General features: G+C 43.6%; 2 protein-coding genes, 1 long non-coding RNA gene and 1 other non-coding gene across 6 annotated transcripts in view; 2 read left to right on the plus strand and 2 right to left on the minus strand.

The window, feature by feature from the left end:
- The window catches only part of Pdzd9 (PDZ domain containing 9), a 14,041-nt gene extending 6,111 nt beyond the window's left edge, over nt 1-7,930 (minus strand). Inside the window, exons 1-3 of one of the 2 annotated variants that reach the window (XM_031388139.1) lie at nt 7,754-7,930; nt 6,012-6,191; nt 336-525 (exon numbers count right to left, since the gene is read on the minus strand). In XM_031388139.1, the coding sequence (XP_031243999.1) occupies nt 336-525; nt 6,012-6,191; nt 7,754-7,784 (401 nt within the window). In that variant the 5' untranslated portion in view covers nt 7,785-7,930. The remainder of the gene's footprint in view (nt 1-335; nt 526-6,011; nt 6,192-7,753) is intronic. The other variant, XM_031388140.1, reaches the window with a different exon arrangement.
- On the plus strand, nt 7,809-13,025 carry LOC116102889. 2 transcript variants are annotated; one of them, XR_004123314.1, is made up of 4 exons: nt 7,809-8,037; nt 12,002-12,121; nt 12,433-12,552; nt 12,975-13,025. It is a non-coding gene; the product is annotated as an uncharacterized LOC116102889 (long non-coding RNA). The 2 variants fall into 2 exon arrangements; XR_004123313.1 differs by lacking the exons at nt 12,433-12,552; nt 12,975-13,025 and having other exon boundaries at nt 7,841-8,037; nt 12,002-12,133.
- A 1,707-nt stretch (nt 13,026-14,732) lies between these two features.
- The window catches only part of Vwa3a (von Willebrand factor A domain containing 3A), a 133,669-nt gene continuing 121,126 nt past the window's right edge, over nt 14,733-27,275 (plus strand). The window contains exon 1 of the mRNA XM_031388141.1: nt 14,733-14,920. Coding sequence (XP_031244001.1) covers nt 14,841-14,920 — 80 coding nt within the window. The 5' untranslated portion in view covers nt 14,733-14,840. The remainder of the gene's footprint in view (nt 14,921-27,275) is intronic.
- LOC116104405 lies at nt 26,021-26,125 on the minus strand. The gene has a single exon (XR_004123895.1). It is a non-coding gene; the product is annotated as a small nucleolar RNA U13 (small nucleolar RNA).

Here is a 27,275-nt window from a genome sequence, read left to right on the forward strand (position 1 = left end):
TAGCCCTGGCTGTCCTGGAACTCACTCTGTAGACCAGGCTGGCCTCGAACTCGGAAATCTGCCTGCCTTTGCCTCCCAAGTGCTTGGGATTAAAGGCATGCACCACCACCACCCGACTGCTGATTCATTTTCTAACCTGAGTTACCTTTATAACACTCCCTCATGGGACGTCCTGCAGAATGTCCTTTGTAGAAGAATGTTGTTCACTAAGCCCTAACACTGTCACTGAACCCTCCTCCTATAGCTGTTCCCATTTGATGATTCTCACATTAAGTCAAAATATTGTACCTCATGGGCCTGGGTTTCACAACATTGTCCTAAAGTAAACTACTTACTGTGGGATTGGAAATTTGGTCTCGGGGATCAAATCATACACGTCTTGCCATTCCTGGGGAATTTCAAGAAAGCCTCGGTAAACCTTGATTTGTAGCACTGTTCCTATGGTGATATTTTGCAAAAGCTTTAAAAATTCACGGAGGGTATATCCTAACACATTGGCATGTCCAACACTAATCAGAACATCACCTGTAAAAGGAAAGCAGATAAAGTGGTGGCTTGAAAAGAGCTATACTGATCAGGAACTTTACTGAAATATTTTAAGGGCTCGTATGTTGGTTCAGCGTGACCAAAGCAAACACTCTCTTTTGGCATGAGTGTCCTTAGCATGATAAAGATGCTTAAGTAAGTTTCTAAGTAGCTGTCTAATAGTATCTGGAGGACAACTCCAAACCATAAGCATAGAGAAATGCGTGCTGTTCCTAGTAAAGAGAAGCCACTTTCCATCCTGCCTGCATGGGATTACCAGGCCCTCCACAGCAAATAGGCTAAATGAGGCACAAAGGCTTCTGTTTAAATTTTCTGCCCCTTCCTAAATTAAATTGAGCAAATAACTGTGTGATAGATTAATTAGCTTGCATTAATTATGCTTATGATATATATATGCAGAACGTGTGTTGATTCCAAGTAACCTAAACTTGTGCCGCTCTTGCCTCCACCTCCTCAGCATATCCCATTAGAATTGGTTCAAAAGACTAAGAACAGGTCCACAGGCAGCATGGGGAATCATGATTGCCAACCAAAGAACTTCTGAGTACCTGGCAGTTGGAAAGAGATCTATAGCTCAACAACAAAATCCCAGGTCCACAAAATGAAAGCTAAGAGGATCAGTTATTCACTTGTAAGGACTTAACCACCACCACCCCCTGCCCTCCACTGCCTGCTCCCACCAGCCACCATGAAGACCTGTTAACTGGACCTGCTCCCCAGGCATTCCTGCCTGGGCCACTGAACCTGCGTTAGGATGACATGAGTGTCCAGATTTCTGCACCCTTTGGTCTTTCCCCATTTTCCAAGCCTGGTTCTCCAGATTTCCTGATAATTCTGTCAGACATTGCCCTAAATCATGTGCCTTAACAGTTTGCTGTTGCTTATAATAAGGAGCATGCGTATTAATATTCAGCAAAGCCTGTAAGGAGGAATACAGAAGGTTTGCTCTTAAAGGGTAGATTCACTCTGTGGACATTTGTAACTTTCAGTACTTCTCAGTGAGGAGCAGATGTAGTCTTGAGAGCATTGCTGTGGGCAAGGCCATGTCAAGGACCCCAATACCCACGCAGGTGGCAAAACCTTCCCAGGTGAAGCTCAGAAGCATGCCAAAGCCTTCCTTTGGTCCAAGTATGAACGTGTTGACTAGTGTGCAAAAACTAGCCATTGCGGTTTTTGCTATTTCTCCTCTTGAAGAACTGAAACCTGACACTGCTCATTTACGAAGGCCTTCTACTGAGGCTAGTAGCTAACTCCTCCTTGTCCTCCTTCTGAAGCACATAGACCGTACTCTCCATTAAAATGGGTACAGCCATCCAGTCCCAGCTTCTCTGTGTCTGTGGTTCCCTCAATATCTTGTAGTATCTTCATTCCTGTATTGCCCCGTCTGTGTGTGTGATGCTAGGAGCCCCCATTAACCTTCATTCCAAGACACTGAAACCCAAGCTTGGAGAGAAGGGTCCAGAGACTGACTGATGATGCATTACAGTACCCTAATCAGGAATTACACTGATCCTGAGGTAGTGTCCAAGCATTGCCAGGGTCACATTTCTCTAGTGCCAGATCTTGTTCTAGAAAGTCTGAGGGATCCTCCTACATTGGTTTTGAGAAGTAGATGAGAATAAAACCAGCCACATACTAAGCTGGACCCAGTCATGCATCCTTGTAAAGCCAGTACTCAGAAAGCTGTGGCAGGAAGGTGGAAAGTTCAAGGCCAGCCTGAGCCACTTGGTGAGACAGTCTCAAAAAGCAAGCAAGACAAAGACAAAAGCATGTCCTGAAGCTAACTTCAGAATTCAGCAAGAGTTACCTACCTTCAAGCTGCTCAGTATGAAACAGCTGCTCTTCCTGCTGAGCTTAATCACAGTAACAAAGTTACCCTCTTAGGATGAGCAGTGTGCCTGATGTTAAAAGGGGCGTTTATAGCTAAAAACTGTGGCTTGGTGTTCCTACTGCTTAATTATGTTGTAAGAGGGTGACTTTTATCAGGAAGACAGAAAATAAACAGCTGAATTCCCTGACTATTCTGGCTTTAAACCAAATGTGTCAGGGTATGAATGTGATTGCTCTGTCAGGAGACAGATAATGCCTTTCATAGATACCCATTTAGTACTTATGAACACCAACTTCATCATGAATTTATTTCTACTTTAATAGACTTGTAGGAATGACATTGTGTAGGCCTGTCTAGAATGCATGTATGTAAATTAACAGCGCAGCAAGCACACCACTACCGAAAGATGGGCCTTTTTCTCTGTCCAACTAGGATGTAAGTTGTACACATTTCATGTGATTACGATCACATTTTGGGGGTTTTCTTGGGGGGAGGGTGATTTTTTGGTTGGTTGGTTGGTTGGTTTTTGTCTCTCTACTGTTAACAGCTATAGGACTTGCACGTGGAGAGGAATTAAGAAAACATAGAATGAATAAATGAATCCATGAGCCTCGGTATGACTAACTGAATGAATGAAGCTAGTACATGGCTAATGCCCACTGTCAAAGCCATGTTAATATGTTAAAGCTATAGTAAGAGCTTAAAGCTTTGTGTATCAAACAGCCACAGAAAACCAGCATCAAATTAGCAAATCAAGATAAAACACCAAAGACAAAGAACTTTAGAGCATGTGAGTGAGAAATAATAGGAAGGGAGGTGTCAAAGATAGCAAATCTCATGATCACTGTCAAAAATAATGGAAAAGCAGACTTTGAAACTAGATACTGAGTGGTCACTGATGGTCACGAAAAAAATTGGTACTCAAGCATCTGCATTGAAATCTCACTGCTTTCCAGGAGAGCCCATGTTACACAGAGAGAACCTTTCCAGGAGAGCCCGTGCCACACAGAGAGAACTTTTCCAGGAGAGCCCGTGCCACACAGAGAGGACTTTTGAAATTGAAAATCTTTTTAAAAATTTAAAAAACTCACTTCTGCTCATTAGGCCATTGGTAACATGGTATGATGTTCATAGCAGGACATGGGTTCAAATGTGACCTTTGACCACAATCCTTATACTTGGGTTTGCTCCCCCTGAATCCCCCCATATAAACACATACATACATACATACATACATACATACATACATACATACAATTATATATGTAATGTTTGGTTTGTATTTGGAGGTTTTTTCAGGCAGGGACTCATGTAGCCCAGGATGCCCTTGAATGCCTTCTGATCCTTCTGCATTCACCTGCCGAATGCTGGAGTGACAGGCATGTAGTCCCTGATTATCTGTACAATCCACAGACTATCTCACTTCTTGAAGTGCCCAAACTCAACTATCTACATTCCAGGAATACTGCAGACATTTTGAATAACAGGGGTGCAAATACTTTGTGCAACACCTGAGACAGATACTTATTCACTGTTCATTCCTTAAGTGTGGACACAGTGAGTGGGTCAGCATTCTGGATAAGTCACAGTGAATTAAAAATTGAACTTCAGATGCCGGGCAGTGGTGGGGCACGCCTTTAATCCCAGCACTTGGGAGGCAGAAGCAGGTGGATTTCTGAGTTCGAGGCCAGCCTGGTCTACAGAGTCAGTTCCAGGACAGCCAGGGCTATACAGAGAAACCCTGTCTCGAAAAAAAAAAAATTGAACTTAAGGCTGAAGAGATGGATCAGTGGTTATGAACAATTGCTACTTTCCCAGAGGACCTGAGTTTGTTTCTAGCACCTGTGTCAGACAGCTCACAACTGCCTGTAACTCCAGTTCCAAGGGATCTGATGTCCTCTGAACTCTACAGCCACTGCACTCATGTGCGTAGAATCACACACACTAATTAACCAATAAAATAATTTTTTTAAAGGTTTACTTATTTATCATGTGTAAGTACACTGTAGCTGTCTTCAGACACACCAGAAAAGGGCATCAGATCTCATTACGGATGGCTGTGAGCCACCATGTGGTTGCTGGGATTTGAACTCAGGACCTTCGGAAGAGCAGTCAGTGCTCTTAACCACTGAGCCATCTCACCAGCCCCATAAAAATAATTTTTAAAGTTGAACTCTAGATTGCTGCTGACCTCAGAAAGCCCACTAGCTGTAGCCTCGTCATGAGATTCTGTGTCATATTTAGCTATCAGTAATACTGTATTTATATGTTGATTTGGATAAGCAATATGTCCCCTAGGCTGTTATTTAAACAACGTGTTTCCCAATTGTTTGGAGTCTTTTTGGAGGAATTATGCCACTTGGGGTCAGGTTTGAGAGTTCATAGACCCACCCCACCTCCAGTTTGTCCTCTGCTTTCTGCATGTGGTCAAATGTGACCTCTCAACCCCCTGCTCCCATCACCTGCCACCCCACATCCCCTGCCATCTAGAACCACGTCTCTTCCATACACATATTCCTCAAAGACAGCTAGAGCCAAGGAAATGCTCAGTGAGCTGAACAAGCATGAGGGCCAGCGTTCAGATACCCAGAAGCCATGCACATGTTTGGTGCATGTGATGGCCCACCTGGAATCCAGCGCACACTTACTAGTGAAATTAGCTCAACTGCAGACTCCAGGCTTACAGGAGAGACTCTGCCTTGATATATATGATAAAGGAAGGCCCACAGCATCAATCTGTGCCCCGTCTATACCACTCACACATGTACATGCAGAAAAAAAATCATTTTAAATGACAACTAGCTCTAGAGAAGCCATGAGAATGAGAACTAATTGGCATGTTCTAGAGTTCTTGCTTTCAAAGCTCTTCACAACATTTTACCAAATCCTAACAACCTACAACAAAGATGGGGTTCTCCCAATCTAGATACGAGGTCCCTGAGGCTTGAAATATTAAGTGACTTTGACAAGGTGACAAGATGACAGATCTTGGGCCTGATTTCAGAACAAGTAGCCTGAAGTGGTTTTCCCTCTCATGGCTTCAACCCACCGTGCATCCCTGACTTCTAGGTACAGCACCAGGACCCAAAGTCAACACTGGGAAAACATGTCTTGCATTGGATAGAAAACACATTCCCCCAGAGACCTAAGTGAGGTGCTTGTGATGAGATAGATCCTTAGGCTTAGAGTCAGAGGGAGAAGGGGTTAAATTCCAGATCCTGGGCAAGCTCCTGCTTGCATATTGGTTCAGTGCAGAATGTGCCCCACGGGTGCTGAGAAGGTGTAATGAGATCTTGTGTCTCCAAAGGCTAGCTAGGATTAGCACCTTCCTGGAAAGAAGAAGTCTCATTCACAGCCTAGACTGTGAGGTGGCTCCAGGGCTGTGTAGGTATCCCACTCACGGATGGAAGTGAACCTGACAAGGAAGACTCCACCACAAAGCTCCCGTCTCCTCCACTGTAAAAGGAGGACCGTAAGAATATGTCCTACCTAGAGTGTCAGTAAGAACCCAATAGTGTGTGACTGGAGTATATGAGGCAGGCAACTGGGCCATGGGAAGATTTCAGACAGTGTCACATGGTCATGCTGACTCCCTGAGGCAAGTGGGATGGAAGCATGTGGAAACTGCAGTCACCTGGCTGGAGGATCCCGTCACTGGCTGCAGCCCCTTTATTGATGAGGTGGCTAATCTGGAGGTAGGGCCCATTCTGGATGATGACCAGGCCCAATCCCAGGTTGCCCACAGTGAGTTTGGTCTGAATCACTTGGTTCAAGCTGCTTACAGACGCCTTGGCCTTGGAGCTGTATCCTTCTTCTAAGAGAACAAAGGGAACATGTTTCAGTGACTTATCAAGACAACAACAGCATGGCGGTGGTGCTTAGGAGTTATAAAACTAGACTTCAGGAGCCCTGTCGCAGTCATCCTGTTCTTCAGTTTCCCCTTTGGGAAAATGAGTGCTGAAAAGTATGTAAGCAGGACAGGTAAAGGGCTATTATACAGTCCTAGTACATCATTAATACCGGTTACTACCATCCATTCACTTGACACTCGTTTATTGATGCAAGCAGTGTGCTCAGGCCCTGGATTAACTATGGTGATCCAGAGGGGCTTGTAGGTCTTACAGCCTGATAGAGGACACAGCTGTCCATCAGTTATGTAAACACAAACTGGATGCTAAATAGGAAGAAAAGGCCAGAGAGCACTGAAGTCAGACAACAAGGACCTGAGTTTCACACAGGGGTAGGGACCAGTTTTCCATGAAGGAGTAAATATGAATCAGAGTGAAAGTACCAGCCAGCGGGGTAGGAGGGTCTAAGGCAGGAGGGAAGCCTCTCTGTGGGGAGGCCGGGAGCGGCATCGGGCAGGTGGGGGAGTCGCACTGCCTGGCAGATAGATGGGCTGCTATCCAGGTCTACCTTAAGGAAATCTTGCAAGTAATTTAAGCTGGACATGATCGGGTTGTTATGATTTTGAATAAAATCACCATGCTGGCTGCTGTGTGGAGCCCAGGATGGAGAGAAGAAATAAAAAGTAGACTGCAGCCACTCAAGCATGTCACAGGCTGGCCGTAGAAAGGGGCAAACAGTAGAGCCGCACAGCATCTGGGAGGGAAGACACCATTCTGTTCCACACACAACTCCTTCTGCAAGGGGTAGTGATGCTCTGAAACTCATCAGGCCTCGGCCAAGTTTGTGTGACTAAGATGGGCTTCCCCAGCTTCCCATGCCCAGTGGTAGGGACTCAAGAGGTTCACGGTTGTTCTCAAAGCAAATGTCCTTGCTGGATAACTCCAACAACTTCAGTTGGAGAACTGAAGCTTACAAGTTAAATGTACTTAGAAAGTAATCTTATTTCCAAAAAATAGCAATGGGGTGGATGAGATGGCTCATCTGGTAAAGGTGCTTGCAGCCAAGCCTGATAGTTTCTGGGACTCACATGGTAGGAAGAGAGAACTGACTCCCACAAGTTCTCCCTGAAACCCCATACGCACACGAAATATCATTTTAAAAGTGTAAAGCGAGAAGAGTGAAAGTAATAGCTCAAAAAGATCTCTACACATGGTTCCATGTTTAGTTACTGTCCATGGAAAAAGCAAAATTCTATAAAACAATAAAAGTACAAGAAATGGGGGTGAAAAGGGGCAGTTGTAGGGCAATTTAGGGGAAGTGAACATGATCTCTTGTTTGATTGTAGTAGTGGTCAAGAGTGTTATATATTTGTGGAAACTCATAGAGCTGTCCACTGCATGCAAAGTTATATCTCCAACAAACAATGGTGAGAGACTCCCATGTGTGACCACCCGCCCGTGTTACAGGAAAGGCAAAGCTAGGAAGGCTTGCAACCCAAGGCAACCCTTCTCCCGTTTCCCCGTTTACCATTTTTGCTTTTGAGGGAGCCCTTCTCCATTGCTTAGAGCAGGGCTCTCTTGATCCTCCCAAAGCCTAGGTTGGAATCTATCCCAACTTCCAACAGTTTGGAATCCTCGAGGCACCAGCTGAGGACCGCAGTCCACGGGGAAACCTGGGTCCGTCCGCTCTTTGAATGACCGCCAGGGGGCGCTGCAAGGCTGCTTCCCAGATTTTGGGCAGCCTGGTAGTTGCCACAAGACTTTAGTAGACCCTGGAAAACGTGGCACGAGTGAAAACTACTCCAATGTAGGGTATGACAATTATATGGAAAAAATTTTTTTCTGCAGGAATGAGTAGAGTGCCTCTTCATTCATTGTGGGAAAACATGGAGACAGGGCGAGAGCATAGAAGGGAGAGGGCCTCCATATGTGAACGGCAACACTGCTGGGAGGCCACAGAAGATCCCAGAACCCCCTGAATGGTGGTATTCAAATATTGTTACATCAACAGCTCTAACTGCCTTGCCAGTGTACTTTACTCATGTGTGTTTTACATGAGAACGGGCCAAGAATGGCCTGAAAACAGTGAGTCACTATTAGAGACGGATTCTTGCTTCCTTCAATTTCCCAAAATAATTCCTCCTCCCCCACAATTCACTCATACATCAAAAATCCACTGGAAGCCACTGTGTGGCTTGTGGGGGTGCTGAGGATGGGAGAGTAGATGAGACGGACAGGAACTTTATCCTCCTGGAAAGTGAATGTCCATTTCTTTTAATTCCCTACTCCACCCAAGACAAGGTTTCTCTAATCTAGCTGTTGTGGAACTCACTCTGTAGACCAGGCTGGCCTCTACTGCCTCTGCCTCCCAAAAGCTGGGGTTAAAGTAACAAGACCACTGCCTGCTAGACCTTTTCTTTCTTTTCTTCCCTCCCTCCTTTTCTTCCTCCTCCCTCCTCCCTTGTCTTCCTCTTCCTCTTTCCCTTCTTTCTCTCCTCCTCTTCCTTCTTTGAGATATGTTTATGTTTATATATATATATATGTATGTATATATATATATATATATATGTATACACACACACACACACACACACACACACACACACACACATATCATTGGCTGTCCTGGAACTCAAACTCATAGAGATCCACCAGCCTCTCTGTCTCTAAAGTGCTGGATTAAAGGCATGAGCCAGCATTGCCCAGATTGAAACTTGTATTTTTAACGTAGATGAAGGAGAGAATTTTAGGAAACTACAAATTATGGGAAACAAATTTTAGAAGACAAAATAGTATAATGAAGTGGATCACCACTCTGATAGGGAAAAAAATAACCCCAGGGCATTCAGTCCTTTAATAAATGGTTACCAAACACCTATTGGAAGTCAGGCACTGTGCCAAGATTTCTAGGGTGAGCCTAGGTAGGTCTCGGCTTAGTCTTCTGTTTCTCTAGTTCTGCCCAAACAATAAACCAAGACAGAGTTTCATCGGCTAGACCCCTTCCTGCAGGGTTTTGTGTGAAGGGAACCTCCGGCTGCATTTCTTCTGATAGACCACATTTTCCCACTTCCAGTTTGGCTGGAATCCATTCAGGTGCCAAGTATACTTTGTCACAAAGTGCATCCTTTCCCTCCATCTTCCTGCCAGGAGAGAATGATTAGAATATGTGGGGATAACTCTCATCAGCCATCTTTCCTTCTCAAGTAGAAAAGTGCTAGATCCTGGTGGATACTAGGATTGTACTGTCTAGGAGAAATGTGTGTACAAATTCACAGAACACTCTGCTTTCCTGACTTCCTTTCAGAGCTAAATAACTTCTCCTTCATCTCCTGCTGCTGCCTGAGGGTTTTGCTCAGTATTCCATGTCCCTAGAGCAGCTGGTGGCCAGTGCAGGGTTATCAAAGAGCACCCCCATCAAGCCTACGTGTGGTCCTGCCATGGCTACCCTATAACCTCTGATTTCTCTGCTCAGTCTTCTTTTCTATCTCCACCCAGAGCCATGGGGACCCAAAAGCCTTCTCTAATAACTCCTTGTAACTCAACCTCTTTCCTAGAGAACCCAACCCACAGCATCAAGTGCTAGAGATAACCTGAAGTATAGATGCTAAGAAAGGATTAGGGACCTGGACCACCCAGTGGAATGATGACCAATCCTTAGAAGAACTTAGGGAGTCTCTGGGATGGGAAAACTCTAAAATCCAAAATATTTCTTTATAAATGGTATGGTATAACAGAGAAAAAAAGGCACTAACATGGATTCTGGACACACAATAAGACACTCATTGGGCCAGGAGTCACCCACAATAGCAATCCCTAGAAGAGCAGCAGACCACTGCTATGGGGACAGGGAGCAATGCTTGGCACTCAACTAACATCTGGCTGTCACAGTCCTCTTACAGTACATGGGTAACTTATAACAACTGCATCTTGAAACGTGTATCACAAGGGACTTAAGCTGGAAATGAGGGTCTAAGCTACCCAACATGTAAGTCACATGGGAGGTTCTGACAACAGGTAAGAGGGATCGGAGGTGAGTGGGAGGGATGTGATGAGCAGCTCCATTTTTGCCTCAAGATGGCAGTGCCCCCATCCAGTAAGAGGGCCACTGAGGTCCTGCAGGAGATGCTCACAGACCCTAAAAGAAGCAAGTCAAAATTGAACACTAAAGCCATAAAAAGAAATAAGCTTTTTGCTTCTTTTTCTTTTTTCTTTTTCTTCTTCTTTTTTTTTTTAGACAGTCTTCTCTGTGCAGCCTAGGTTGCTTTAGAAACTTGTAGTCCCCCTGCCTCAGCCTACCAAAGACAAGGACTGCAGGCATGTGTCCCCACAGCCGGCCTTCGATATGCTTTTCAAAAAAATTTCTTAGCTTGGTATGTAGGTACACATCTTTAATTCTAGCATTCAGGAGGCAAACGCAGGTGTGTTTGTGAATTTAAAGCTAGTCTTGTCTACACAGTGAAATTTGGGCCAACTAGTGCTATATTTCATAAAAAGCTTTATTACATTTATTTATATATGTACATGTGTGGATGGGTATGCGTGTGTCCTGGTCAGAGTGTAGCTGTCAGAGGAGTTGGTTCTTTCCTTCAATCATGCTGGTCCTAAGCATTGAACTCAGGTCCTCAGGCTCCACAAGCAAGCACATTTCTACTGAGTCATCTCTCTGGCTTGCATTTCATTGCAATAGGAGTGTTTTATCAAATCTGGGCAAGCATGTCCCAAGAATGGGTGATATGAAGGGAATTCAAATCATTGGTTCAATGTGGTTCTTCTTCCTATAGTCAACTTTATTTGAAGATACTGAAGAACTGAAAACTTACTAGTCAGACATGGTATCACATACCTGTCATCCCAGCTCTTGGAAGACAGAAGCAGGATATAAATCCAGGCATACCAGCCTGGACTACCTAAGATCTTATCAAAAGGCCAGGGTGGTGGCACTTGCCTTTAAATGATCCCAACACTCAAGAGGCAGAGGCAGGTGGGTCTCTGAGTTCAAGCCCAGCCTGGTCTACAGAGCAAGTTCCAGGACAGTAAAGGCTACACTGAGGAAACCTCAAAACCAAAACCCAAAACACTTTATGACGACCAAGTTACAGAATAAACTACAAAATGCACACTTTGTAATACAGGTGCTCCCTCGGGGCAGAGGCACTGGTCCCCAGCCATGGGGAAGGTTATAGGCACTCCCTCAGGGCAGAGGCACTGGTCCAGCCATGGGGAGGGTTGTAGGTCGAGTGATCTGATAGAAGTCTTTTAAGGGCATTTGTGCATGTTTCCTTACTTGTGTGTGTAGGGCAGAGGTCAATGCCACTCTCCTTGGGGCATCTCCACTTCTTTTTATAAAACAAGGTCTTTCCCTGAGCCTAGAGCTCACCAATTTGGCTAGACTATCTGGTCAGCAGGCTACAGAGATTCTCCCGTCTGTATTTCCTCCAGCACGGGGATCATAGGCACTGTGCCTGGGCTCACATAGGTTCCAAGCAAGACCTCATGCTTGCGCAGTAAGCACCTTACTGACTGGGCCATCTCACAGTCCTCTGCATCTTCCTGATGAACCATCCTGGGCTGAAGAGGCTGCTTCCCCCCAAGACTACACCCAATTCCTGGGGTAGCAAGCACCTAATATCTAGTCAGTACTAGAAGACATAGTCCTTTTGTCCTGACAGAACTCAAAACACCCACCTTAGCTTGAGAGCTCTCTTTCAGTCTGTCAAAACCTCCTGTGCCTGCAGCTGACTTCAGATTAATTCCACTTCCTTCCTTTCTCCCACAGGAATTGGTCCTAAAAGAGCTCCCTAATAAATGTCCTACACACCAGCGATCAATAACTTTTCATCTTGGAAACAGCTCTAAGAGAACCAACCTACAAGACAAACTGCCATTTGACCCCTGGGTATAAACTTGCCTCTGAATTTGACTTTTGTCTTCTCTAACCCTAAGAATCCCAGGTACAAGTATGCAACATATCTAACCACTCTCTTGACACATGTAGTAAACTCGACGGAGAGAGGAAGGTATGTTCATTATCCTGTCAGGCCAAAGATGCTCCTTCAAGCGCAGAGTAATGGCACAGTTTCTTCCAGTTTTCCCTGAAGTCCCATCTGGATTCATCCTCTTCTGAGCTGAGTCCTACCATCTATCACAATAAAGCACGCCATACTCTCAGCCCTTTAACAGCTACCGTATGGCTATTTCTGTCTTTAGACTGCCGGCATAGACCCCTCCTGGGGGCCTTCTATGAGCTTCTGAGTCTCCAAGGACTTCCCGACATAAGGAGCATGGCGGCACATCTCTAAATAGAAAGATCCCAGCTGTTTTATTCAGGTGAGTGATGGGATACCTCTGTCACCCAGAAAGGCTGTTCAGGGGGATAGGAAAGAGGCTCAAAGCAAGGGCATGGATTTCTAGTTCAAGTCTGCAGGAGGGCTGGAATTAGCATATACTTCTGCATCATTTTGCTCTCCCCCCACCCCCCCCCAGTTGCCCCTCGGCTTTGCTTCCATTAAAATCTAGGTAGAGCTGTAGAAAAGGGAACTGTGTTATCCTATATACCTCAGAGACATGGAACTCTGAATTATCAGCACTATCGGAAAAGAAGTAGAGCATGGGGCTAACATGGGAAGTGACAATCGGAGGTCTAGAATCTTGAATTGAAGAATATATACACTTGAGGATGTTCTGGTAAATACTGTTGGGTAAAGAATTTATACTTTTTTTTTTCTTTTTTTCTTTTTTGGGTTTTCGAGGTAGCCCTGGCTGTCCTGGAACTCACTCTATAGACCGCGCTGGCCTTGAACTCAGAAATTCACCACCTGCCTCTGCCTCCCAAGTGCTGGGATTAAAGGCATGCGCCATTACTGTCTGGGTTTTGTTGTTGTTGTTGTTGTTGTTCCAAACACAAGAGTTAAAGCAGTTTCATTCCACAGATCTGGAGTTAAAACAGTCAAAAATTGTTCCAACATTTGGCCTTGATCAGTTATAAACATCAATAGGTATTAGTCAGGAATCCTCTCTGTATATAGTTACAGCTTCTTTTACTCTGGACAATCAAAACAGCAGATAAGAAGCCAAAGCTATGACTCCTTCAAACTGCCCTAGTCCTTAAAACAAGAAAGGGAAGAGCTACTGCAGTAAACTGATAGGCATTCTACTGGGTTCCCAGGAAATATGAGTTACCAAGTCAGTGTCTATGGCAGAGGAAAAATAAATTATGTAATTAAATATGCCGCCCCAAGAGACCAATGTTTGGGCTGAAAAGTCTTTAGAGCAGCAATCAATTCTGTTCTCCCTGATCTATGTGGTGCCACCAATGCGCATTATGAAAGGATGCTGGATTTGATGGAATTTGAAACCTGCCGAGTTTTGTGGACATGTAGGCATCCCAAAAATAGAGACAAATGTCACTCTTCTAGGTCTTTCTAGAGATAGCTTAGGTGGTACTTGAGTAGAAAAACCATCTCCATTTGGTCTATGGAGTGCTGAGAAAGAGATGGATATAAAGTCAAGGTTAATGGTGACTTAGCAGAGAGCCACGGTGGAAGGAAATCTTCAGGGGATAGCAAAATCATAGACAAATCCTGTTATTGTAACACTTCATATTATTTTTTCCTGTTTATGCACTCAATCTAAGGCTCTCCCCACACCCTTACTCTGGAAATAGTATCATCAAACACCTGGTAGGCACAAGCTAACAAGCATTTCAGGTTCTTCTTCCTCAATTTCTCTGTTATCAGCGAGTTCTTCCTTCTGTCTGCAAAAGCCACATCTGCTCATTTTTCTTTTTCTTGACTACCCTAACTAAAAACCACAATTCTCTGTCTTAGACTGAGGGCCATTTCTGGTGTCCCTTCATTCGCTGTTCCTCCCTCCTCCCCATTATAATCTATTTATACCATAGATCTTCACAAACCAAATAGGGTCATGTCACTAATCCTTGTCGGAAAGGTTCCTTCCCATTGCATCTAGAACAAAATCCAAGCACACATTTGATGAATTTAAAGACAGGATCTCACTCTTTAGCCTAGGTTGTCATGGAACTGGTGGCTTTCCAGCGTCTGCTTCCCCAGTGCTGGGATGTACAGGCTCGTGCCCACCCCGAATGCCACCTCTGGCCTCTGCCTATCTTTTCTCATACCACTCTCTAGTCACCCGGGCCATTTTGCAGGTCCCAGAACCTGACAATCCACTTTCTCTCTCCCCAGTGGCTGTTTCTGGTCTCTGGGATAGTCTGCACCTAATCCTCGCAAGACAAATCGTTAAGACCTCAATGGTCTCCGACCAGAGTCACCGCTGCAGCCAGCACCCAGGGCCGGGCTGAGCCGACGCCCCCTCGGGAAGGCTCTGCAGGGCAGTCCTGGGCGCCGCCGGCCGGCGCGTGGTTTCGCTTCCGGGTGAGGGGCGGGCGGGCCGAGCAGTTCCGGGGCGGGCGGCGGCTGCGGGTCCCGGCGCGGAGGGCGCGAGCGCGCGGCGCGGGCCGAGGGCCGAGGGCGGCGGCGCGGGGACCCCGGGGCCCGGCGGCCCATGGGGCGCGAGGAGTGAGGCCGCGGCCTGCCCTGCGGTGGGGGGTGGGGGGAGCGGGGCGGGGCGATGGATAAACTGACCATCATCTCAGGATGTCTCTTTCTGGCCGCCGATATCTTCGCCATCGCCAGCATCGCCAACCCGGACTGGATCAACACCGGGGAGTCGGCCGGTGAGCGGCGTGCGCGGGCCGGGAGGGCGGTCGTCCCCCGGGTCGGCGGTCCCGAGGGTTAAAGGTCGGCGCCGGGGTGGGGGGCTGGCGGAGACTGTTTCTCTGTGGCTCCCCCTTCCCTTTGAAGTGTATGTGGTTATGGTCTTTGCTTTATTTTAGGCCCGGGGGGGTGCTATAATAATACTAATAATAAACTTCATTTTATGGAGCATCTTTCATTCCAGCGCATCTCACGCACACACGCGCGCTGGAGATATCTTAATAGTACTTAGAAAATTAAATACCACATTAGAGTCGCAGGCAGCCCCAGCGGCAGTGCATGCTGGAACGTTGGCGCTAGAGGCGGGGGTGTGTGTGGGGGTTGTCCTCAGGAAAGAGGCGGGCATCTTTCCGAAGGGTATCCCAGGTGAATGCGCTGGCAGGATTCTCTGCTCCAACCCTCTCTTGCTTCTCTCTTTCTCTCTCTCACCTAGACCTGCGAGACCAAACCTTTAATTAATGTACACAGATGTCAGGAGTAAACCGCTCAGAATTAAGGAACGGTCTTGTATTTGAACTGCTTGTTCAGTGAAGGTGAAGGGAATGTGGAGTGGGAACCCTTCGAATGATTTGTTATAAAATGTATCGCTGGGCTGTCAAACTTCTTACTTGTCGCATAGGGTTCTCAATTTATCCAACAATATTTTTAGCTCTTAAAAAAAAAACTGTAGCTGGGACATTTGTTGCTTTCTTCTTCCTCTCTAATCTAGACCTAGTAACACAAAATCATGCCGCCAAATTTACTGGTTATTAACATAACACTAAAGAATTCTACTTGTCTTGACTCTAGAGTTTTAGCAGAGCTGTTAATTGTAGCACATAAAAAGAGAGTTTGGGAATCATGTGGAATTTGGTAATACCTGTGGGCTGTTTCTGAAAGTGTTGCTGACTCCAGGCAATGTATTTGACTGTGTATGTGACAGACATTCAGTTCCTGACCACTGTTGTTTTTACTGTATGTGTAGTGACTCCTTTGTGAGACTGTCTAAGAATCACATACTCAGGAGCAAAGGTTTGCACTGTTGAGTAGGGAGATCCTTATTGGAAAAAAAAAAGATTTTTAGGTGGAATCCCTGTAGGTAGTGACTGGAATGTCCACAAGCAAGGGACCATGGAGAAGGGAACTGCTACTATACATTATATAAGAGCCGTAATGGTGCCGCCTTCCAGAGCTGATGTTGCAAAGGCCACTCAAGAGAAAGCAAGAGAATAAACACAGCGCAGTCAGATTTGGAGTTAAAGCCTTTGGCTCTGAGTTGGCAAAGACATGAAAGGGACAGTAGCCCCAAGTTTGCAGAAAGGAGAAAATGCTTGAGAAAGGGAAACAGCTGCAGAGAGTGTGCATACAGTAGACTTGTCCAGCTTTGTGGATGGTGGTTGTGGCTGTACAGTGTGACAACCTTCCTGCCCTACTGACCCCTGCCCAGCTGCCTTGACACGGGTGAATTTTCTAAGTAGTGATAGTGGATAGGTAGTGAGCTTTCTAAATGCCCTTGAAAATAAAACATCAGCAATACTTACACGAAGTAAATAATAAAAAGTAAAAATAGTTACATCTTTCAAATCAGTGAGACAATCACAAGAAGTACAAGTAGGATGTGGAATGGGAGGACTGGCCGCGCTCCAAGGTCTCAGGAGGGACCTCATGGGTCACAAAGCACTCAGCCATTTCCCTTCCTCATGTTCAGTCTACTCAAATTTTGATAGTGGTGTTCTATTGCAGTGTTTTCAACGTCTGTTTTACTTTATGTGTATGGGTGTTTTCCTACATACATGTCTGTGTACCCTGTGCATGTCTGGTACTGGAAGAGACCAGAAGAGGTTCTGAACAGATAGTTGTGGACCACTGTGTGGGTGCTGGGAATCAGATCAGAGTCTTATGGAAGAGTAGCGAGTACTCAACCACCAAGCCATCTATCTCTCCAGACCCTTTATTGAAATTTTTAAATGATTTTTTAAAATACATCTAAAAATACAGCAGGACTCTTAGAACTAAAGTGATCTGCACAATGTAGTTAGAAAACCACTGTAGTGATTGAGGAAGGTGCCAGGGTTCACATATGAGCCCCTTAGCCTCCCTGTGTCTGTTTTTGCCCCTGTAAAATAAGGACATTAGTCACCTCCTTGGCTCCTCTTGATGACTAACGGCATTAATCCATGGGAAGCATTAAGAGTGGTCCCTGACATTCCCAGCACTGAATATTTAGTATAAATAAGTAACTGTCACATTGCTGTTTTGCAATAAGCCTTAAACTTTTACTGTGGGAAATGACAGGACCTCATTAGATGTTCTTGGAAATACGTAAACATCAAAAACATCTTCCCTCATGCTTTGTGCTTTCTCTGTCACTTCCGTATTGTTCCTCTTGCGCCACTCCATTTCTCTTGCACCACTCCATTTCTCATCTCCATACTCTAGCCTTGGTGTTCCTCAGCCTCTGCATCAAACACCAGAACCCCAGCTGATAAGTTTATTGGCTTGTTGCCAGAGAGTGGGGACCACGCTTTGGAGTGCTTTGTTTGCTTTTGCTGAACTGGTCCCAATACAGAAAAGGCACACTCTGTGTATTTTTTACCTGACTGTAAGAACCTTTCCTGTGTTGCTCTGATAGCTGGGTTTGTGCACAAGCATCTGCAGATGCAATGAAACCTAGTGTTTTCAAGGGAAATTGCCTGGGGAAAGCACTTCTAAAGGACCCTTAGCAGTGGACAACCAGTAATGCTTACTGCTGGGTGGATAGAATGACAGTTACATAAGGCTGCCCTGTTGAGGCAGATTCTTGCTGCCTGGTGGGCTCAGCATTAACAGCAGTATCAGTTATGTAGTGCTATGTGCTATCTCAAGTCCAGAGACTCCAACTCCTTGCTGCCTGGTGGGCTCAGCATTAACAGCAGTATCAGTTGTGTAGTGCTGTGTGCTGTCTCAAGTCCAGAGACTCCAACTCCTTGCTGTGATTCCTTTGGCTTCATGTATTTGGCTGATGTCAACTTGTCATTTCTACATTTCCCTGTGTGCCAATGTTGTATACAATCCATGAGTGTCATTGTGGCAAGGATTCTTTATAAGAAAATGTTGTTGGGGCTGTGGTGTAGAGGTTCTAGTTTGAGTCCTAGAAGGGAGTCTTTGCCTTGAAAGGCTATCTACAGTTTTCATTTGTCCTAAATGAGGTTTGAAGTAAACTCATTAGGGATTTGAGTTTTGCCAGGTTACAGATTAGGAAAGGAACAGAGTTGAGTTTCAGTCTCAAATGTTGGCTTTTGGCTTTATAGATATTGCTTAACCTCAGGGTCACTCCTCTTGACCCTAAAGAAGCAAATTTTTTTGTGACCAAAAAATAAAAATAAAAAATAAATGCTGTTACTTTTAGAATGATCAACTGTTAAGCTATTTCAGATCTCTAGATTTCTATATGGAGGTATCATCCCTCCACAGCAAGGGTTTCAGTGACCAGCCGAAACAGACTGACCTACTGCTCTCTCTGAAGGCTGCTGCATTTTCCCAAACCTCCTTTTTCTAGGTGTATAAAAGAGCTTCTCCCCTACATCTCATCAAAACCTCTACAGTGGGTATGTCAGAACAGGTTGCTGCATTTGCTCCTGAAGACATTTGTGTTCTTCTCTCTGTTCGGATGGGTGTTGGTGCTTGAAGTGGGGAGCAAACACTGGTACCCTTGTCCCTGCTACTGCTTCTGGTTTTTGAGGCAGGGTCTACTACAGGCTGGCCCTGAGCTCATTCTGTGAGTCAAGGTTCTCAAAAGAACTGATAAAGTGTGTGTGTGTGTGTGTGTGTGTGTGTGTGTGTGTGTGTGTGTGTGTATAACATACACACACATACATATACATAATGTGTATGTATATATGTATATATATGCATATATATATATATATATATATGTATGTGTATACACACACACACACACATATTATAAGAGATGGTTCCCTAGACTGACTTACAGTTTATAAGGACTGGGTGTTCATCAGTGGCTGTCCACATGTTAGAGAGGCTGAAAATCTGGTAACTGCTCAGTCAGGACTAGATGCTTCAGCAACCCCAGTCTGGCTCTGAAGATCAGGAAGGCCTAGATGGCTTCCTATGGCAGCAGCAGCAACAAGATAGACACTGGCAAGAAGCCAGTCAGGCAAGCAGCATTGTTTCCCTCCGACCTGTCTAAATGTAGGCTGTCCTTCAGGTGTTACCTACTCTGGGGGAGACTGTTCTTTCTGGATATACCTTCACCCACCAGCCTAAAGATGTGTCCTTTGGCTGTTTTTAGAGTTGGCTACATTGATAAGATTATCACATTCACTGTGTAGCCCAGCCAGATCAACCCACTGTCCTCTTGCCTCTGAATCCTGGGTACCAGGATTACAAGGACTGCACCAACATATGTGGCCACTAGCTTTATCCTGTTCCTATTTTAAATTCGTTCAAGGGGAAATGATCAACTAAAATGTGATGACATTCGTGCTTACAGAAGAGGATATTGAAGACTGGCTTGTTTGGGGACAAGAACTTTCCTACTATTGGATCCCAAAATGTAGACTTAACTCTCCGTCCTAAGCAGAATTGGGAATCTGTTCCTATAGGACCTCGGGAAGGAAAGAACCCAGTCTGATTACCAGGAAAGCAGAAGCAAAGTCCAGGTAAAAGCCTGGACTATGTGTACCTGGTTTTACACTACCAGATTAAGTCACTCAATCCCTTGTCCCTGCAGCCTCTGGCTTTCATGGGTAGAAACGTCCCTGTTTATATTCAAGGTTTGACATTTTGTGAGGATGTTTCCTTTCTTCTCAAGTCTAAAGCTTGAGAGATAACTTGGGGAGTGGAGAGACTTGGGAAAAGAAGTGTTTGTTTTCTGGTTCCTGCCATCTTCCCCAAACAAAGCAGTTAAGTTTCACATAGGAGACTGGCGGGACTGATAGCTCTCTGAGACTGGATCAACGTGATCCTGCTTGTACACTGGGTTAAAACATTAAAATGCTGCTACCTAAGCAGACTCACTTATTAAGTACTGGAAAATGATTATCGAATGATAATAAAGCCTTTCCCGTGAGCTGCAGTAACTTCAGTAACTGCAGTGTTGAAGACAAGTAGCCTGAAGCAGCTCTGTACCATCAGTCATGAATGAGCTGGCCTACTAAGAACTTGTTGGCCCCATGGGATGACTTGTAGAGAAAGACCAGGTCTGATTACTAGGAAAGCAGAAGCCTTGAGACCATGTTCTCTGGTTTAGAAAACATCTGTGATGTTTCTTCATGAGTCTTCTGAGTCTTTCTCCAATAAAATTCTTTTTCAACAACTTTACTGAGACATAATTATAAAATACTCAGCTTGTGTATACAAGTCAGTGGTTTTTAGTTTACTCACAAAACCGTATACCAGTATTACCACATCAATTTTAGAGTGTTTTCATTATTCTAAAAAGCAAGCTCATACCTCTTAGCCATCATCCTGAACTTCCTAGCCTTAAGTAACCACTGATTTTTCTGCCTAGAGAGCTGCAGCTACTGGGTATTTTAGGTAAGTGGAATTTTTATGATTGGCTTTTTCATTTATATTTTTAAAGTTCACCAATATTGGACTTTTAAAATACTTTTCTTTGCTGAATAACAATCCATTGTAGTAATAAAGTACTTTTTATTTACCCAGTCATTTGGCAATAGAGGAAAATTCTATAATGATAAAGTAGCACACTAATGTTTTTTTAAAAAGTAACATTATGGAGCTGGAAAGATGGCACACTTGCTGCTTTTGTAGCAGACCCAAGTTCAGTTCTCAGCACCTACATCAGGGAGCTTACAACTATTTGTAACTGTAGCTTCAGGGGACCCAGTGCCCTCCTTTGGCCTCCACAGGCTTCTGCACTCATGTACACATATATACATAAGTTAAAAAAAATTTTTTTTTTTTTTTAGTGATATTAGAACTTACACATACCAAGTAATAAAAACTTTGGAGAAAATTCAAACACAAGTCTTTTATAGTATTCACAGGATATCCTCAAAGCTTGAAATCATCTGATACTGAATTTCACAGTATAGACCAGATTTCCTAAAATGAGATTAAGTATCCTGAGCAAAACATTGATTTTTTTTTTTCCCTTTCTGGTCTTCCAGAATTCATTTTTTATCAGTACCAACAGAGATGTAACCAGACATTCAGTCTAATGGGCCTGAAAGTGTTGTTGGGAGAATTGGTTCACAGAGCATGGACAGAAGGCAGGAATAATGAGAAATCATTAAAAGAAGGAATTCAGACAAAAATTGCCAAGTGATGGCTGCCCGTGTGTTCATTAGATTAGTGGCATCTGCCATAGCCCCTCTTACAACTGGTTTAATAATAGTCACAAACATCTTCCACTCTTTAGCCTAGAGTGACCAAACCAGTGTCATTTTTAAATTCCTTGTGTGATAAATGTAGGCTTGTTTTAAAGTTATTTGCATTAAGATGACTCAGTAAGATTTGGAGCAGCTAGACTTAGGTTTTGATTCTTGGGCTCTCCAGGATCTATAGCATTGTAACTATCCCTCAGCTATAAAATAAAGGTGACATAGTTAGTTCAAAAGATGATCATTAGCTGGCCATAGTGTCCAGGTGGCCAACACTTTGGAGACAGGGAAGGCAGAAATAGGCAGATTTCTTGAGTTCAAGGCCAGCCTGGTCTATAGAGTGAGTTCTAGGACAGCCACAGCTACAGAGAGAAGCCTTGTGTCAAAAACCAAAACAACAACACAAAATATGATTTTTTTAAAAAATGTAGCATGTGAGGGATCAGCACATTGTTTGATAGATAGTACATGCCTGGATATTGGTCACAGTTGCTACTATTACAAAGAAAGTCAGAACACCTGGCATTGGGAGGCTGTTCTTTTGCATTATCTGTCTTATTTGTTTACTTTTGCCCTGCCTTGTTCCAAAAAGAGATTTAAGGCAACATGGTGTGTCTGAGGTTGAATATTCCTAAAACCTAGCTGGGTCCAATCTGGGCAGAAAGACTGCACGGTAAATGTAGCAGCAATATAAACCTAATGGGACACATGTAAGTTCCCAAATCAAGAGTGCCTTGGGTTTATGTGTATCTGAAAGAGAATAAAGATTTTTTGTAAATGAGAGGCGGCCAGCATTGTAGGAAGGGCACAGGTTTGGAACAAAGCGACATATAGTTGTACCGCATTGTCACTGAGCCGTCATCATCGTTAGACAGTTGCAGGCTTTTTCTTGAAGGCTCTCACATGTTCCAAGCTGAAGATCACCTTAAACTGCCATCTTCTATCTCTGCCTGCCAAGTGCTGGGATTACAGGGGTGACCGTCTCTGTGGCTGAGATAGTTGTAGACATTTCTTTTTGGTTGTCCAGAGCTTTTGTAATATGAATGTGAATTTATTTTCTCCATACTTCTTTTCACTGCATATACTTAACCAGTGGGCACTATGTATAACATGAAGGGGACATTCATGGTACAGTGAAGTGTTGCTGTTTGTGAGATTGTTACTGCATTGTAAATCAGGACTTTCAGAGACATACATGAAACACATGCATGCACATATGCATACACACTGACTTATGCCCTCCTCCTCTTCCCCTGGAGCTCAGGTCGCACAGTGGCAGTGTTGTAGGTGTCAGTTCATAGTGACACATGTAGGTGTTGGTTTCACACTCACAGTATTACCTGCTCATGATGCCTCAGTTATCAAAATGTTTTCTAACTTGTGCTACTGTTGGTATTTATTTTTTGGGTATTTTTAAAGATTTATTTATTATATGTAAGTACACTGTAGCTGTCTTCAGACACTCCAGAAGAGGGCGTCAGTTCTCATTATGGATGGTTGTGAGCCACCATGTGATTGCTGGGATTTGAACTCAGGACCTTTGGAAGAATAGTCAGTGTTCTTAACCGTTGAGCTATCTCTCCAACCCCTTTTGTTTGTTTTTTAAGTACTTCCTAGAACTTCCTTATCCTTTTTATTCCCTAAAAAGCTTAGGAAGTACAGAAGCCATTGCACTCTGTCACAAGAAATTGGGGGTGATTTTGTGTTTTGACCGTAGTCTAATAAAGAAGTGCCTGGGTGGGAGTCTGTCTTCAGCACTGATGCTGTGCCGAGCTTGCTTTGTGCTCTGTTGTTAAACGTTAGTTACACTGAGTACCTGCCAGCTTTTCATCAAGTGAGTAGAATATTATGTTCCTCTGAGACTGACTGCTGCAGAACTGACAGAAGAGAGACTGTATGTACATGTTTCTTTGAGTTAGCACCAACCAGCATGTATGCTTTGCTTCTGTAAAGTTTCAGTGTCTGACTCCAGTTCAGTTTTGAGGCAGACATTTCTTTGAATTACTGTGTTAATTGATTTACTTTTAATTAGAAATGGACTGCACTCTTTATGTGACTCAGCTATAAATAAAATGTCCCATTTGGCATTTTGACACTTGCTACTGTATATATTGAGCAAAAAGGCAGCTGTTGACTTTTAATATAGATCTGTTCAACTGAGGACCATATCCTATAGTCAGAGAGTAAACAAGAGTAAAGAAAAATGCAGTGGGACAAGTGAGAGGAGAACATGGAGGAGCAGTTGGTTCCTTGCTCTTCTATTCTGTCAGTGGTACTATTGACCTTGGAGCATCACTGGGTCAGCTTTCAACTAGATGATAGAAGTTCTCTGAAGAGTAGATAATGTTCCCATCAGTTATACTAAGCAATTCTCTAACTTGGAATGGCAAGACTCAAAGGCTTAGATTATAAAAAAATATGGCTATTTCCTTTATAAATTGACAGCATTTTAATAAAGCCAATTTTTATCTTACCATAAATCCTTGTTGCTCTCTTGGGTATTCCCTGAATTACTGGACTTATTTCCATTCTTACAACAAAGGCTATTGAAGTGTTTGTGGTTTAAAAGGAACTTGTACTGAATATTCAGAAAGATGTTTTAATTAAAAAATATCTCATTTATTGTATGAGTGTTTTTCCTGCTTGTATATTTGTGTTCCTTAGTGTGCCTAGTATTTATGGAGGACAGAAGAGGGTATTCGATCTCTTGGAACTGTAGTTACAGATGACTGTGAGCTGCAATGTGGGTGCTGAGAATCAAACCCAAGTCCTCTCAAAAAGCAACCAGTGCTTCTAATCACTAAGCCATCTCTTCAGCCCTGAATTTTTTTTTTGTTTTGTTTTTTGGTTTTTTTGGGTTTTTTTTGTTTTTTTTTTTTTTTCCAGACAGAGTTTCTCTGTATAGCCCTGGCTGTCCTGGAACTCACTCTGTAGACCAGGCTGGCCTCGAACTCAGAAATCCGCCTGCCTCTGCCTCCCAAGTGCTGGGATTAAAGGCGTGCGCCACCACCACCCGGCTGATTTTTTTTATTTATTTATTTGATGCATATGAATGTTTTGCCTGCATTTTCATATACATTTTCATCTTACATGGCTAGTGCCTACAGAGGTCAGAGGAGGAATCCAGATACTCTGGAACTGGAGTTGCAGAGTGTTTTGCGCTCTGCACCATGTAGGTGTTGGAAACTGAATTCGGGTCCTTTACATGAACAACAGGTGCTTTTCAACCATTGAGCCATCTCGCCAGCTCCTATTCAGAGGGATTACATTGAAGCATATGAAAAGATATTTATCCTTGAAGTACCTGTATTCTGCAAGGATAAAATAGGTGGTCAAAAAGGAGGTGTGGTTTGAATGTTACAAGTGATACATTTAATGAGTATTTAAATACTCAGAGGTCTTCTGCAGGCCTTGTCCTTGCAAGTAGAGCTGCATGAGTAAAGGAGGTACAGCAAAGACATTTCCATTCCAGTTCACCTCTCTACATTGCTGCTAAACTTATCTCCTCAAAGTACAAGTATAATCATAGTAAATACTTAACATAGCACTTTGTGACAGATACTGTTCCAGGCTTTATCTGTGTTAACTAATTTAATCCTCACAATATCCTTATATAAGAGCTGCAATTCACCCTGCAGAGAGATGGAAGTTATGTGACTTGCCACAGAGCTGATCCCATGAGCACACCTCCTGCTTCCAAAAAGGCACCCTGCAGTTCCTAGTGTGGCTCCACTGTCCCTTCAAGCTTAGGTCCCCTTTCTCCTTACAGAGTCTGTATTCTAACCCACTTCATTACTGTGTTCTAAGTACAACTCTTTTCTTATCTCAAAAATTTTACTTATCTTTTCTCAGCCTACAAAGCAAAGCCCTCAAGCTCATTCTGGTCCCTATCTTATCTGCATCTTGCTCATCTGTCAAGAATGTTTAGCTGACATCAAGTCAGCTATGATTTCCTCTTAACAACTTGTGTATTTCTCATGGTACCATGTCTGTGTCACAGTTATTTGTGTGTTTCTTGCAATATTTTTCTTAGTATAGATTTTTCTTGTTTTCTTTTGAGACAAGGTCTTCCATAGTAACCCTGTAAGTCACTGTGTGGCCCAAGCTGTACTTGAACTCACTGTAATTCTCCTTCCTCAGCTGGCCTAGTGCTGGGATTTCAAATGTGAGCCACCATGTCCAGCTAACTTTTTAAAGTTCCTTGAGAACTTTTCTTTGTATATTAGGTAGTGTTCACTCTACGGCTGCAGATGGCAAGAGTAAAGGAAGTGATCCTACACAAAGGTCTTGAACAGAGTTGGAGTCTAGCAGTGGGGGTGCTGCTGAGTGCAGTGACTGGGAGAATTTTTTTTTGTTAAGTTTTATATGAAGGAAGAGTAAGAACACCCAAGGGCTGCTCTGAACTCCAGTCTGAGCTCATTTGTACCACAATGTTAGATGTTCCGTATATATAGTTAGTATATGCACATATATCAAGTTATTCAGTAGGTGTGTATTCATAGACTCTAGTCTAATTCTTTTTAGATACATTAGTTGGTTTTCACTTGGAAAATAAGGTATAGCTACCCTGTAGTCATTTGCAACTTTAAAACAGTTTAAGATGAAAGCTTATAGGTTGATTGGTTATCTTGGTCAATATTAGTTAGATTCCTAAACTAGCCCCTAAGATCATGATGTAGTTGTTTACTTCTGTAAACAAACCTAGTGCAGTGTTTTAATCCCCTGCTCCCTTTTCTCAGTGTCAGTGTGCCAGCATCCTAACAAGGCTTGGGAGAGCCACATGTCACACTGTGGCATGAGCATTCCAGTGTTTACTCTTATAAACTGAAAAAGGGAAAGTAGCTTGTTTGTCTTGAGTTTATCTTCTTATCCACTTGTTTGATTTCAGAGCTTAAAAACATTTGTTCTTTCTGGTACATACACTTCACTGAGAGTTAAGTTGGGTTGGGTTGGGTTGGGTTTGGTTTTTTGTTTTCCAAACAGAATCTTACTGTGTGGTTCTGGCTGTCCTGGAACTTACTTTAACTCTGTAGAACAAGCTGGCCTTGAACTCACACAAATCTGCATGCCTCCCATGTGCTGGGATTAAAGACAAAAAAAAAAAGACATTCTACACCTGATTTGAGACTTTTTTGGTTTTCTGTTTTGTTTTAATTTAAACCACTCCACATTTCTTTGTTTAGGTTTTTAGAGACAGGGTCTCATGTAGCCTAGCTTGATCTTAGACTTACTATAGCCAAGGTCAACTTTAAAATCTTGTTAACAAACGCTACCCATGAGACAAGTTTCTCTGTGCAGCTCTAGCTGTCTTGGAACTCACTCTGTAGATGAGGCTGGCCTTGAACTCAGAGATCCACCTGCTTCTGCCTCCAGTGCTGGGATTAAAGGCATGCACCACAACTGTCCAGCTCTTAAAAAATTCTTTAAAATTTTTTTAAAAAATTATGTGTATTGTGGGAATATACACACGAGTGCAGGTGCCTGTCAAGACCAAAGGTGCTAGGTCCCTCTGAAACTGGAGTTAGTGGTGGTTATAAGACACCTAGTATGGGTGCTAGGGAAATTGGGACCTCTGTAAAAACCATGCATGATCCTGTCTACCATCTCTCCAGCCCCAGAATGGTTCTTATGGACTAGCACCTTTTAGAATTCAACTCTAGAAAAGATTTCAGTGGATTCTGGATTAGAAGACAAACCCACCTGATATATCAGATGGCACTGGGAAATTGAAAGGACTGTTTCTAGTATCCACCTGTATCCATTCACAATCACACTGGTACTCCATGGAATACCATGTGTCTGCTTTCTATGATCCAACTTGCACTTAATTAAGATTTACTGGTCTCGATATGAATACCTGCCCTGTCATCAGGGATGGTAGTAGGTACATTGTGGGTTTCCCCCTACTGGCTATTTCTTTTATTAATTTTTTTGCCTCTGGAAGTAGTTACAATACCTTTGTCCCTTTGTAGCTCAGAGTTGACTA

The sequence above is a fragment of the Mastomys coucha genome, unplaced genomic scaffold, assembly GCF_008632895.1.
Source record: "Mastomys coucha isolate ucsf_1 unplaced genomic scaffold, UCSF_Mcou_1 pScaffold21, whole genome shotgun sequence".
Classification (NCBI taxonomy): Eukaryota; Metazoa; Chordata; class Mammalia; order Rodentia; family Muridae; genus Mastomys; species Mastomys coucha.